The sequence below is a fragment of the Lissotriton vulgaris genome, chromosome 6 (genome assembly GCF_964263255.1).
Source record: "Lissotriton vulgaris chromosome 6, aLisVul1.2, whole genome shotgun sequence".
Lineage (NCBI taxonomy): Eukaryota > Metazoa > Chordata > Amphibia > Caudata > Salamandridae > Lissotriton > Lissotriton vulgaris.
The window spans coordinates 686964704-686978963 of NC_141694.1; the positions used below are offsets into that span (position 1 = coordinate 686964704).

General features: G+C 43.4%; 1 protein-coding gene across 1 annotated transcript in view; it reads left to right on the forward strand.

Moving 5' to 3' along the window:
• The window catches only part of ASCC3 (activating signal cointegrator 1 complex subunit 3), a 2217780-nt gene that overhangs the window by 1768602 nt on the left and 434918 nt on the right, over positions 1-14260 (forward strand). Inside the window, exon 30 of the mRNA XM_086926668.1 lies at positions 7151-7293. Coding sequence (XP_086782794.1) covers positions 7151-7293 — 143 coding nt within the window. The remainder of the gene's footprint in view (positions 1-7150; positions 7294-14260) is intronic.

Here is a 14260-nt window from a genome sequence, read left to right on the forward strand (position 1 = left end):
ATGGGTTTTTCAACCGCCAGCAAGCTTGCAGCGAGAAAAACAGCCACTCTGCCTTAGCAGTACTCGTACTTCAAAGGATAGTCTTTGTAGTGCACAGATCCTGCCTTGCCCTGACCTGGCTCCAGACACACTACAGGGAGGGGTGGAGACATATGTGTGTGAGGATAGGCACAGCCCTATTCGCGTGTATGTGATAACTCATCCCACCATTCTAGCTCAGGAAGGCCCATCAGCCTGGTGATGGGCCATCAGGATATGCAGGGCACACCTGAGCTCCCTTTGTATGACTGTCTAGAGTGCACAAAGAGCCCAACTGGCAGTCTAAACCAGACTTGGATTCCGCAGGCAGAGGCACGGAATAATAAAGCAGGAAAATTACCACTTTCTAAAAAGTGGAATTTTAAAACATACAATTTAAAAAACACTTTAACAGAAACATTTGTTTTAAAATCCTGAGTTCGGGGAACCCAAACTCCAAATATCTATCTCTTCCCAATTGAAAGTTACACTTGTATGGTGTTAGAAGGCAGCACCAGTGATACCCTATGGGAGAGATAGCCCTTGAATTAGTTAAAAACGAAATTAACAGTATTTCACTACCAGGACATGTAAAACAGACCAGCACTTGTCCTACTTTTCACATACACTGCACCCTGCCCATGGGTCTACCTTGGGCCTACCTTAGGAGTGCCTGACATGGAAAAAGGGAAGGTTTGGGCCTGGCAAATGGGTGCACTTATCAGATCGACGTGGCAGTTTAAAACTGCAATCACAGGCACTGCAGTGGCAGGCCTGAGACATGTTTGCAGGGTTACTCATGTGGGTGGCACAATCAGTGCTGCAGGCCCACTAGTAGCATTTTATTTTACAGGCCCTGGGTACACACAGGGACTTACCAGTAAATCAAATATTTCATTCATGGATAACCAATCAAAAACACAGTTCACACGGGGAGCACTTTCATTTTAGCACTGATCAGCAGTGGTAAAGTGCGTAGAGTTCAAGAACCAGCAAAAATGAAGTCCAGCATGCAGTCAAAAATATAGGAGGCAGAAGCAAAAAGACTGGGCAAACCACGCCAAGTATGTCAGGTCTAACACATCCTCATTTCCACTCCCTATTTGTTGAGGTTCTTTCTGACTTTCAGTTCCTGACTATGCTCCTTTTAGTGAAGAGACAGCCCTGTCCCATCAGAATGTAAGAATATTGTTAACTGTTGTGGTCACGTGGTCATATAGGACTCCTAGGCGGGAGTGGGGCTGTCACAGGTTTATTGGTCGAAAGGAAAGAGTACAAGGGAGGATTGAGAGTCCTGGATAGGGTAGACGCTGGACTTAACAACAAACAAAAAACAGTAGGGTCTCTTTAATGCCAGTTGAGTCAATGTCCACCTGGATAGACCTCTCTCTTTCTAGGGTCTTGGACTGGTGCTGGAGTCACCTTTGGTTCTTCCTGTCGTCCTGCCAGTACAGAGGAGAGGGAGAAGTATGGGTGCGACCCTCGGAATAAAACAAACAGGAATCAGGTTTGTATGCTCCTTAATGAGAGACGCCTAGGCCGTCACGTTCACCTATGAACGTGGCTGTGCTGTTTAAACATGAAGAAAGTAGCCCCAGCAGTGTCATTCAGGTTCAAGCTGCTAGTGCCCCGACCGCCACCATCCCGTTGTGAGGCAACCAATAAAGGGTACTTGCCGGAAGCCACGGCCCTCCGAAATCGTGGCGGGGGGAGTCTCACCGTTCTCCTCCTCTCCGGTCGGTTAGACGTTCTGGCATTGCCACTAGGCGGTACTTCTTGTTGCATTGCCGCTTCCTCTTCTATGGCGTTTTCTCCTTGCCCCTTTGGGCGACTGTCTTGTCTCCTGGAAGGCCGGTACCTCTCCTCCGTCACACCGGGACTCGCAGCTGATCTTCTTACACCATTCCTCCGTCACGCGACTCCGCGTTTCTCTGTCTCTTGCTTCTCGTCATTTTTCTCTTCCTCGCCTTTCCCCTCCTCTTGATGTGTCTGCGGCACGTCCTGCATAGGCTCTAGAGGGCTGACATCCTATTCCTGCAGTTCGGCCCTGGGCGTCATATTGGAAATCCCTCAGGAGAGAGGCGCGGGATTACAGTGTCCCATTGCAACTTTAACTCCAAAAGCACATTTTGGTGAATTGCCTGTGGGCTAGCCCAGCACCTGTGTCAATGTTGATCCTATTCTCTGCCAGTAATGGTGGATCACGGGCAATTCCAGATTGCATGGTACCTGTCTTTGTTATCAGCTTCACATTGGACCTGCGGGGAAGCTCATTCTCTGTATTCGGTTTAGGGGATATTTTAAGCGCAAGCATGCCAATATGGTCCATTCACAGGGAGCTAATCAAGCCTCAGACTGCGCCTTACGCACCAACAGACCTTAATACAATCCTATCTCCTCCACAGAGAAGCAAATGTGTCTGGAGTGTTTATTGTCAGGGAACTGTTGATTTGTAATATATCAGGTTTTTTCTGTATTTCCATGGTAATGTTACCCTCTAGTGGGCTGAATTGTGTAGGGGATGTGAATCTGGCTCCGTATTGGTCAAAAGCATATTATACTTGTAAAAAGATAAGAAACTGAGAGACCAAACTCCCCAGAGAGCATTTTGAATGTATTTAGATGACTAGGACCCTACACACCTCTCACCTTTGAGATACCACTGAGGTACCATTTGTGTAATCCCTCTAGTTATGATACTAGATTAAGTGCTAAGCCATTCCACAATAGGGTCTTGCGTGTTTTCTTATTCTGGCGTTCAGTCCATCTCAAAGCCCTCTGCCAGCACTTCAAAACCACCTTTGTGGGTGCCCCAGGAGGATGTCAGGGACTGGATGGACACCATATAAGAATTTCAGCAATGTAGATCCACAAACCAATTCAAATTGCCACAAATTGCTGGATCATCCCTGTCCCTGAAAAGCCATTCATATATAATACTGATTTGTGAAGCCCAATAATACAGTCCTATATCACCTACAAAAATCACACCCCTGTATGTGAATTAAATGCTGTTTTCTCATGAAATTCATGGATACTTGTTGACGTTTGGGATAGGCTTTTAATAATGTAAACTAAATGCTCTAGAAATTCATAGGTATAATTCAGAATCATGCATAGGAGTTTGGGTAGGGCTATCATCTTAAAGATCGAAATGACCAAGAATGGGAATGGGAATGGGAAGGGCATCCCAGCGTCAGTGGTCTTTTTGCAAGTTTGGAATCAAAATGCCAGGTTAAGTTCCCAGCTTAATGTCAGATATCATGAAATGTGTTCCTCCAAACATTTAAAACTGTTAATTAACAGTCTTAGCCTTGTTAACCACTCTTCTACAGGTTTGCCCTCAAGTACCAGAAATAATGCTAACTTATACCAGTATACTAGCTGATCTGATGCCTCAACAAGGAGATCCAAGATATCTATTAGAGGATTACTACTCCATTGTGTTATGAAGGAAAAGTAGGATATATTCTGCGTATAAGACAACTCAATCCTCTGATTCATTGTCCCAGTGGAATGCTTGTAGACTGTCTTTCTTATCCAAATTGCTATGGGATCTTCCCCCAGTGCAAAATAAAACCTGTAAAAGCAGGCAGCCATGCCTCATTTCGATCTCCGCATTGATTAAGAAGATAGGCCGGTACCATGTTATGTTATGCAGATTTGTAGACTGTGCTATCACCCAGGAGGGTATCCTGATGCTGATTAGGTGTGAGTCTAGCCCAACCTAGGGCACAGCAGGACTATTCCAAAAGCTACGTCTTCAGCTTTGTGCAAGATGCAAGAAGTGTGCTCTTGTGCATAACAGCCGGTTGTTCCATGCTTTTAGTGAGGTAGGAACAGGCTTGACCACCGGATCTGCTTTGCGTATGCAAGTTGGAGTCTAAAAAATTGAAGGTGTCATGGGAGATTAAGAATGATTCTGACGGCCAAGTTCTTAATGCTATACAGCCTTCTGTTGAGTTTTATTTTTATACCAGCATTGAAGGTGTTCCTGTTAATCAGCATATTTGCTAAAAGGGCGTTCAAGATGGTTTTCTGGGCGCTGATTGGGAGCCATTTGAAAATATTTCTCAGCATCTTCAGGGTATAGAAGCACGAGGCAATGAGAGCATTGACTTGGACAAACATGTTGAGTTTGCTGTTGATCACTATCTCAAAGTTCTTGGCATGGGTGGTGGGATGGGAATCGGTCCTAACTCTGTTGGCTGCCAGGTGGATTTCATGGTGAAATACTCTATCCGAAGCTCACAATCTCAGTCTTGTCGGTGTTCAGCTTCAGACAGTTGGTCTTCAACCAATCGGCAATTTCAGTCATACAGGCATTGAACTTGATGTCGGTACTGAGTGTCTTGTCCATGAGGCAGGTAATGAGTTTGGTGTCGGCGTAGGAGAGAAATTTGATGTTGTTAGAGCAAATGATCCTAGCTAGAGTGATCATTTATGTGTTGAAGAGGGTCGGGTGTAGGTAGGATCTTTGCAGAACTCCACAGATTAGGTTGCGGGCATCTAAGCTGTACTGTACCAGGCTGGCTGACTCGGCCTTCCATTCCAGAATCATTAGAGTGCATATCCTTGGATTCCAGTGTTGTTTAGGCGTTGGATGAGGGCAGGGTGGGAGCCATGTCAAATGGTGTTAAAGTCAAGGAGCATGAGGGTCACGGTGTCTCCTACATCCAGAGTCATGTGAATGTCGTCCATGGCAGTGAATAGGACCGTTTCTGTGATGTAGTTGGTTCTGAAACCAGAGTGGTGATGAGGGGTTGGTGGTCAATTAGGTATTCGGTGAGGTGTCTATTGATGATCTTTTCACAGACCAGAATGGTAGCAGGGAAATCTGTCTGTAGTGAGTGACCATTGAAGGGTCTGCAGTGGGTTCCTTCAGCAATGGGGGGGGAGGCAGGTTCTTGCTTCCAAGTGTCTGGGAAGGTTGTGATAGAGGTGGAGGCGTTGAGAATGGGTGTGAACATGGCGCGGTTGGGTTGCAGTCCTCTGGAGTAGGTGAGGTGGGGCAGTGGTTTTGATGGGTCCCCAGACTGGATGGCCGTCATGGTAAAACAACGACGTGGTTATGCGTATAGGGATTGAGGCGCCTTAGTTAAGATTAGCACTAAGTTAAGGTTGATTGAGATTAATGTTCACGGTGCTTTAAGGTATAGAGAACCACAAACTCCACAGGATTAATGAAAATTTCTCACAATGCAATTTCTACTCCCAAGCGCACGTTTAAGTAAACACGGTTTCCCTATTAGTGATGAGTATATACAGTGATTCAATAACACATTACACAATAAACCAAATTCTTCGTTAGGGGGTTCCTTTTGTCCCGCTTTTAATCAGTTCTTTCCATCAACAGCCAACGCGTTTCGTCGCATAAGGGTGTAAAACCGCGACTTCCTCAAGGCTGTACAAGACAAATATACAAAATTCCGCTGTATTTACTTGTTTCAAACATTCATAAGTCAACATGACATAATGTTACATTTTATACAATTACATCAAAATGAGAGGGTATGTTTAACTAAGTCAATTGTTTACTACATATAGAGCTATGGCCCATATCAAAATCAAAAGACATAAGGAAAAGATATAGTATATGATGGAGAGATCCGGGAAAACCCATGGTTGGCGATAAAAGAAAACCTTAAGCCCGAGTGAGAGGGAAAATAAAGTGCCGAGTTCTCCATTGAAAATCCACCCGTGCACGAGCGAGTGGTTATGTGATGGTGTCAAAGTGCCGTTTCTTATATAAATTTGTGTCAAGTTTAATTATAAATGGTGACTGAATTGATAAGACCAAAAGAGAGTGTTTAAAGAAGAGTAAATACTTTCTCAAATACCTATGGTGTGTGAACGTATAACTTCTGTAGAATGAAATGAGAACATAGGTAAGTATCTCATCAAACCCTCATTAACATCTGCTCTGGACTACAATCAACATATAAGGGGGTTCACCTACTGTATATACGGTGTTAATTCCGACCCACACAGGGTTTCTGAAGAATCGAGAAACTAGTATCCAAAACATTCTGGACACACAATTGCTGCTATCACTGAGTGAATGTGATGATGAGGCAATTACGTCTGAAATGGTCATGAGAGATCTTGGAATAAGTAATGACTATAGTATATCCAGCAATTCAAAAGAGAAATCGAAATGGTTACCCACACTAACATCAGGCAATAACATTGATCTGTTCCACAAATTGGTATTGGCAGACCTGGACAAACACGAGGATAAACAAGATTGGACAAGACACAGAAAAGACAACCTCACATGGGGGGAGAGACAAGCTTTAAGAGACTTATGTGAAAATAAAGAACTAACAATAAGGGAGGCTGGCAAAGGAGGTAACATGGTCCCGATGAACTCCATAGATTATGACAACGAAATACTTACCCAACTTAGTGACAAGGTGGTATGTTCCTGTTCTGCTAGGTAGGACTGGCACTCCTAAGGTATTACAGCATTACTGAGCTGTGATGGCCCCATCTTATCCCAAATATTGCACCCTTGCTGATTAATATGCTTGATGTTACATTTAAACTATTTCTAAATAGCACAGGTAACTGGTCACAATTCTACGAGTGCTTGTTATGTATGTTTATTAGGACCAAAGGGTTCTCGGACCATGTGCTATTCTCTGTTGAGACTGACAACAATTCATCATGCACAATCTTTGAGAACTTGACACACTATGTCTTCGTACATATCTCGCCATAGCTTTTCACTCTAGAAAAAAAGTGAGTTCAGTAGTCTTTGACCAAGCTTTTTAATGAGTGACTGTGGGTATGCAAAGCATCTGCACTTATGGAAAATGGTGCCCACTGGAAAAACATGATACTGGAGCAGACCATAATAACCATTGGGCGAACCTTCCGCTGAGGATGACTTTTGGTGCATTCCAGACTTGGTGTTAGACACAGATATCCATGCGGGAGGCCACCTCCCAAAGTGCATTTCTTTTCAGGACTGGCATAGTGAAATAATGGACAAGCGGCCTGTGCTGTGTCGCCTTATGTTGACATTGCCTCTGAAAATGTTTTGCTTTCTTGAACCGAGCGAAAAGAGATCCTGCTTGTGCGACACTAAATATATTCTAACGAGGCGCTTGCGATTCTGTTTCCTCAGCGATTCGGAGCCATTCTCCCGCCAAGCCGGTGCTTATCTTCGTATCCTCCAGACGTCAAACTCGACTCACTGCCTTGGAACTGATTGCGTTCTTAGCCACCGAGGATGATCCAAAGCAGTGGCTGAATATGGATGAGAGGGAGGTAAGCGAATTCTCTGTTTATGTCCCACACAGCTCTCCAGTGGGCGGCTGAAACAACTGCATGGGAGACATTCATTTTTTTGTATTTTTTTTTTTGCAAACCATAGAGGACTGATTCAATGCATTTTTTCCTAATAGCATACCAGTCTAGGTTCCCACAAAGCAAGTCTACACCGCTGCATCTGAGCTTGTCTCCTGTTATAGTAGCATATTCTCACGATAATGGTAGGATAGTTTAGCGGGTTAATGTGCCTGCTGCAGAGATCCGTGTGCAACTTCCAGGCCCCTAGTCTGCGCCTGGCATAGAGTGGGACAGTATGCCATAGCCATAAGATGGCCCCTGTTGTGTGTATATAGCCCTCGGGCTGCAAACTTATAGCAAGAAGTCTGCATAGATAAGTTATGAAATGTGCATTCGTCTAGGCATTATTTACCCACGAATACATGTCTAAAATATTGCTGTATTGCTTTATTATTTGGTTTTAAAATAGCCGGTAAGTATTCAACATTCTTCACCTTATTTGTCAGACTAATCTCTACTTATCTCAGACATACCAGTGTCTGCTTAGCGTAACTGATTACATTCTCTAACATTTTCACATTATAAGATTTTTAACAACTTTATTTTTAAAAAATTTACTTGAGAGTAACAGGTAATTTTTATTAATGGATTTGAACTTCGCAGCCTGCATTAAGCACTAGTAATCAAATGCATCAAGGCTCTACCAAAACTGTATGGTATAAGAGCGAGGACATTAGTTGGGAGGTCACATTGCAGCCTCCGTCCCCTTATATTTTTTCAACACTACCATTATCCAACCATCCTGATTTCGAATTGGATGCATTAAAGGTCTTGCGTCATTTGTCCCTCAATCAATTGATCGTTGTTCCCTGGTTCTCTGTGGTAATATGATCACACCGGCTTGACGGATCAAATTTGGCGGATGGCCGTGTTCTGTTGTCTAAAATTATCTTTTCGCATATGTTTGAAAGGTTGCCATATTCTTTCAGATTATGACATTCTCTCATTTAATATCTCTGTAACTTATCCCAGACTTTAGTCAATCACCAGCTCAATGTGGATGGGTCCAATGCTTTCAATTTTTGGGCAGTGGTTTTCTTGGCTACTAGTAGAATCTGTGAAATGGGTTTATATGTACAGGAGGTAAGAGGCTATAGTCCCACCTAGTCTACGTCTTGCAATAGCCCAGCCAAATGTTCTAGTCTCAGTTCAACCCTTTTAAGTCTTTTTTTTTCGGTCAGGCCCTGTTCCTAAATGCCTTTCACAGCTTTACAATCCCATCACATATGAATGCATGTTCACTGAGTGTTCAGCACCCATCTGAGCCTCCCTCTGAGTTTTAAGTGTATTGGGGTCATGTCAGTGCAGCTTCTCGCTATGCCCCCCACCCGCCAGCACCTTCTAAATCACGAAAAATGAAACATTAATAAAATGGGTTTGAAACTCGTTTTATTATCGTTTTATTTTTTCTCTAACGGTGCAGAGTCTTGGGGTCAGGCCGGGGGGATACCAGTCACTGAGGGGGGAGTGGTAAGCACAGCCTTCAGTACGCGTGTGGTTTTGGCCGCCTGTCTCATGACGGCTATACCGACATGCGCACTGAAGGTGTCTCCAACCCGAGCTGCTGTTTTGCCAGGTTGGAGACAGCAGGCAAAGGCTCCCAGTCTCTCTGGGAGCACTAATCGAGATTGCTGAGGCCAATCCTGTCACTGCTCCCATGCTACTGAGAGCAGCATCAGGATTGGCCATAGGGAATTCTAAAAGCCTGTCTGCAGAGGAACAGAAGACCGCAATGCGGCTGGCTGAAGGTAGGTCCTAAAAAAGAAAATTCCCCCCGGGTAGTGCGTCATCCCCCCTCCCCTACTCTGCCCTGACACCAGCCGCCAGTGGGTCAAGTACCATCTGAACATAACTTCATAGGCGTTCTCTTTATATAATAGATATCATAATATAATAAAAGATTTTGCTGCTCCCTGCCAAATCTTTATTCAAGGGATTTCCGATATATTTTTATCTATCATTATAGGATGTTAATCTTTAGAAATACTACGTGGATCGAGTAAACTCTTTGTCAAGATTTTGTTGGGAAAATGTCAAGACAAGCCTCTTCAAATATTTAAAAAATGTATAGCATTTTTATTTGGTCTCTGCTGAAAGAAAACAAAGCCACAGCCAATAACACATTTCGTTTTCTAACTTCAAGGTAAAATGGCACTTGCTTTTTTTTGTTTTCCACAGTACATAAAACTTACTATAAAGTATGAACCCTCATAATAAAAAAAGCCCCTAATCATTTCATCTCTATGAATCAAAAAACACTTAACAGCTTTTCTGGCGTAACCAGTTGTTCTCCGTTCTCTGATAGATTCTCGATGCCAAGATTCAGCTCTGAGCTCGGCTTGCCAAATTTGAGAACAAAAGGCTGTTGATGTCTCGAAAAGATAAGATAAAGAACGCTGAGCGCATTCCATTTGATAGTCCAATACTGTGGGCCCTACTTGTCTTCAGTTCCTATCCCTACTTTCTTCATGATTAACAGTCCCGTCCCCCCCCCCCCCCCCCGTCCCTGTCGCATTTTTTTTTCATTTCAGAAATTCTTCTTATCTATGGCATGACTTGCATGATTTGCCAGGATTTTTTTTACGTGGCCTTATTGGTTTCCCATTCAATTTGCAGTGCTTAATTATTGGAAACTGGTACGCTGAGGATAGGGAATCCACAACATTTGGTCCTATTCAGTGGGTTTGCAGCATGAGCTGTATCAGAAAATAGAAGGTCAAACCTGCTTTTTTAAAACATTTGATTTACATTTTAATACAACAAATCATGACATTAGAAAGCATAGATCAAGCATAATCATCATGCAACGAGCAGAAAAAATGCATATAGCATATGATGTGTTAGCTGCATGCTATCACTGCTGTTATTCGTACATTGGCGTACAAGGTCTGTATCCAGAGTTTACATACCCCCATACGATATGTACCACACTGCAAACCTGAGACCCAGACGCTGACTCCTATTGTAAAAAAAAAAACACTATCCCTACCAAAAGGTGTCATGACTTAAGCCATATGACCGGAAACTATGCTTCAATCCTGATTTTCCAACTTATTGGTACGCTCCCCTTGCCTTTTGTAGTAAGATGGTAACTTCAGAGAAGCTGAAAATTGCCACTTTTTGCAAAGACGAAACCATTAAAAGTGAGCTTAGTTGTGTGTAAAAGGTAGCTATTCTCTTATGTTCTATGTATGACAGCCGATCTGAGAATTAGTCATTTTGATGTGGCTGAAGCCCTTCCTAAAACAAAGAAAAAAAGGAGTGAGCTGGGTCAGACGGTTTCAAGTGAAAGGGACCTCCAGTACGTACAGTCAAGGCCATGGCGGCATTAGGGCGGTGTGACCGGTGCAGCTGCACCTGGCGCTGACCTCCGGGATGGAGACAGGGGAGGGGGGCGGTGTGTTTAATAATACCTCATGGGTGAAAAACACGTGCTGCCAAGTTCCTAGTGCCTCCAACAGTTTTTAGTCAGCCAACAATGTTCACAAGGAATTCATTTCAGATGTGAAGATAAAGCAAAGTGTGCTACTTCCTTTATACCAATTTTTGTAGTTAGAAATGTGTCCTTCTAACGCTGTTATTATATTGGATCAATATAGAATCAATCAAAGTTTTGAAAATTGAAGCCCACAAACAAATTAATTTCTCTGAAGCCCACTCCAGCCGAACGTGGGCGTAACTTTTATTTAGCAAACAACATTCATATGAAAAAAGAGTAAAACAATTACTATGTATTCACACTATATATAAGAAAAAAGTGACCCAAGTGACGACTTTTGTGCCCCAGGGTACTGACCAAAAGCAACAGTTACATATTATATAGTGACTAATAAAAAGAAGCAGTTAGTTATTGGAATAAACAGGGAGGTCCATTATGGAATCAATTATCAATCCACTTAATAGGAATTTTTTCTAATGTTCTAGGACTCTCCCTTGTTTGCAGTCGACGACGTTTCGACCCTTTCGTGTTACATTGTCTCTTCAGGACAAGGGATTCTGGGGACCAGGGCATTTACATTTGGCCTAAGGTTTTAGAATTTACAGTCATGCTGTGGATGATCAAGGATTAGTGACCTTGTTGTGGGTCAGGCAGACTCTGGCAAGGAAACTGTCAGGGGTAGTGTGCAATATGATGTCTTGTCTCCAAGCGCCAGAAATCAGGTATGTTAATATAGGGCACTGGTCACCCTAGCGTATAGATATAGGGCACTAGTCACCCTATTATATAAGTATAGAAACCTTGTGCTAAGATCAGGCAAGAGGGAGGGGCTCTGGTCACCCCGGAAATTAAAGAAGTGTCACTAATGCCCCAATCTGCATTATTGGAGTCCAGCTTCAAGCAACAGGTAAGTTAATGTAGGGCACTGGTCACCCTAGTGTACTGATAAAGGGCACTGGTCACCCTGTTATACTAGGATAACAACCTTGTGCTAAGATCAGGCAAGAGGGAGAGGCACTGGTCACCCAGAAATCAAAAGAGTTTCCCTTGTGCTGCAATCAGCATTAAATAAGTCTCAGTCAGGAGTAGCGTCTCTCAGGGAACAGTTTTCAGGCAACAATAAACATGTCAAGATAGCTTTGTTGATTAATGTTCCTCCTGGAGAGAGATGGAGTTTTGTCTAGTGGCAGTTTTGACTCATCATAAAGTAGCGGAGAGGGTTACACCGTTTTTACCCGGACACACATTTCGCTTGCCCCCGCTGCCAAACCCAGAACGCGGACTTTAAGCATATGTTCTGGGATTGCCCTATAATCCGACAGTATTGGGACAAGATACACCAGTCACTCCAAGCGACGGTAAATCTCCCGAACATCTCTACATGGGAAGCATGCGCCTTGGGAGTTTGTCGCAAAAAGAAAACCGACAAATTACAGTGGCGTTTTGCGTCCCTGGCACTTCTACTAGCGAAGGGAATAGCCATGCATTGGCGAGCCCCAGCAGGACCCCCAACAGAGGCATGGATAGGTGCTAGGAAAAAGTGGGGCGCAGCAGAAGAGGAGGTACTTAGAGACGAGGAGGTGAAAGGAACACGGAAACACCCCATCTCCATGGAATGGGCACACTTGCTATTTCAATTTACACAGGAGACGACAACGGCAGCAACACCTGAGGCCTCACAACTCCAATCCCAACACCTACCTCTATCTTCAAGAAGGATCAGATGCTCCTCTAGATGATCCCATAGTATGCCCCCCATCATCCTCCTGCACACGTGACGATACCGTAGCGTGACATTATAGCTGCACACTACAGCGCACACTCTGATTGCTCCCATTTCCCCCTTACACCCGGTTTCCCCCCATGGTTCATAGGTTTGTTTTTCCCCCTTTTGGCATTTTTTAAACCAAAACTATTTGGCAAGAAATACATTTCCGAATCCTGACTGGGATGACTTACAAAGGTAGAGGTGAGGGCGAAACACCAACCCACAACCCCGGGATACAACCCCAACAAGACATCACGTGAAATAACAAAATATGTTGAGCCAAACTGGAAGATGACTCCCAGGCAGATGTAAGCTACCTTATCCAAATTGTATTGCTGTATGATGAGACCACTAAATACATTGAGGAAAATACTTCTAACCGAATGCTTATAAATGTATGTTGTGACATGACAATGATGCAATACCAACTTGTACCAGGAAATGTGAAAATCTTAATAAACAAATTTAAACAAAAAAAATAATAAAGTAGCGGAGAGGGTTAATGTGCCTACTGCAAAGAACGTGTACCATGCAGATCACAGAACTGAGTGTGAGTGAACTACGAGTAGCGCTCTCAAAACCATGAAATACATGTCAGAGAGGGGCTATGGAGAGACGAGGGACACTATTCGAGAGTGGTAGTGAGGAAATTCGTTTTGAAAGAGGTCATTGGAGGGGGTACCAAACAGGACTGTTGTACCTGGTTCCACCAGGGTCAGGCCTTGCTTGATCAAGGCACCTGCATTCGATTTATGTTAATCCCAGGAATTAAATGCTTCCTTTCCAAATCAGCATGAACTTGTAAACCTACAGATGCGCAGTGTGATTTTTAAATTTAGAATAGGATTCCACCCCCATGCTGCTCACCATTTAAGAATATCTTCCTTCAAATGAGGAAGGGATGTGCGGTTGCGGGTTGCAGAATACGTTTTATTGGACTGTCATTGTCCAAATTTGATGCATGGAGCTTTCTATTTCAAATGCATTCTTTGGATGTAACTTGTGCTGTGACAATATTTCAAATGGTTTTAAAATAATTTGTACTTTCATTGTGCACATTGAGTGTCAAAAAATGTAAAACATTTTTTTCTTAGATTCTGTATTTTGATTGTCTGTTTGGATGCTGTGGTATATATTGTACTTTATGAATGTTAAATGCAACTTGGTTTTATCTGTTTGTAACCAGGGCTATGCCTTGTGTATTAATGTTTAACGAGCTTGTTGCTCCTATAAACAACATTTTTTGACTAACTGACTATTGTAAAAAAAAAAGAAAAACAGAGTGGTTCCTAGAAATCTCAAGGACAAGCCATAGGGTGCATAGCAGTGATGTTAGTATCTATCAAGTCATTACGGTATATCATATTTTGCAGCCACATTGCCTCTTTCGGTAGGTTAGTGCTCATCCTGTGCATCGCCGCTCATCTCTTGGCAGCAAGCATAGGCATACACACAAGCCTGGACTTTTTTTGGGTATATCCTCTTCGATGCGTCGGACAGCCCCCGGCCGTCCAACGTCACAGTGGCCGTGTACAGAGGACAGCCGGAGGCCGTCCGAACTGCACATGCATCGTTTTTTTCAGCACTGATGCGGAGAGGATATCCCCTGTAGCTCCAAGAGAGCCAGCTAAGAAGATGGAACTATTGTGACCCCCACAATGACACTTAGAGAGGTAAAT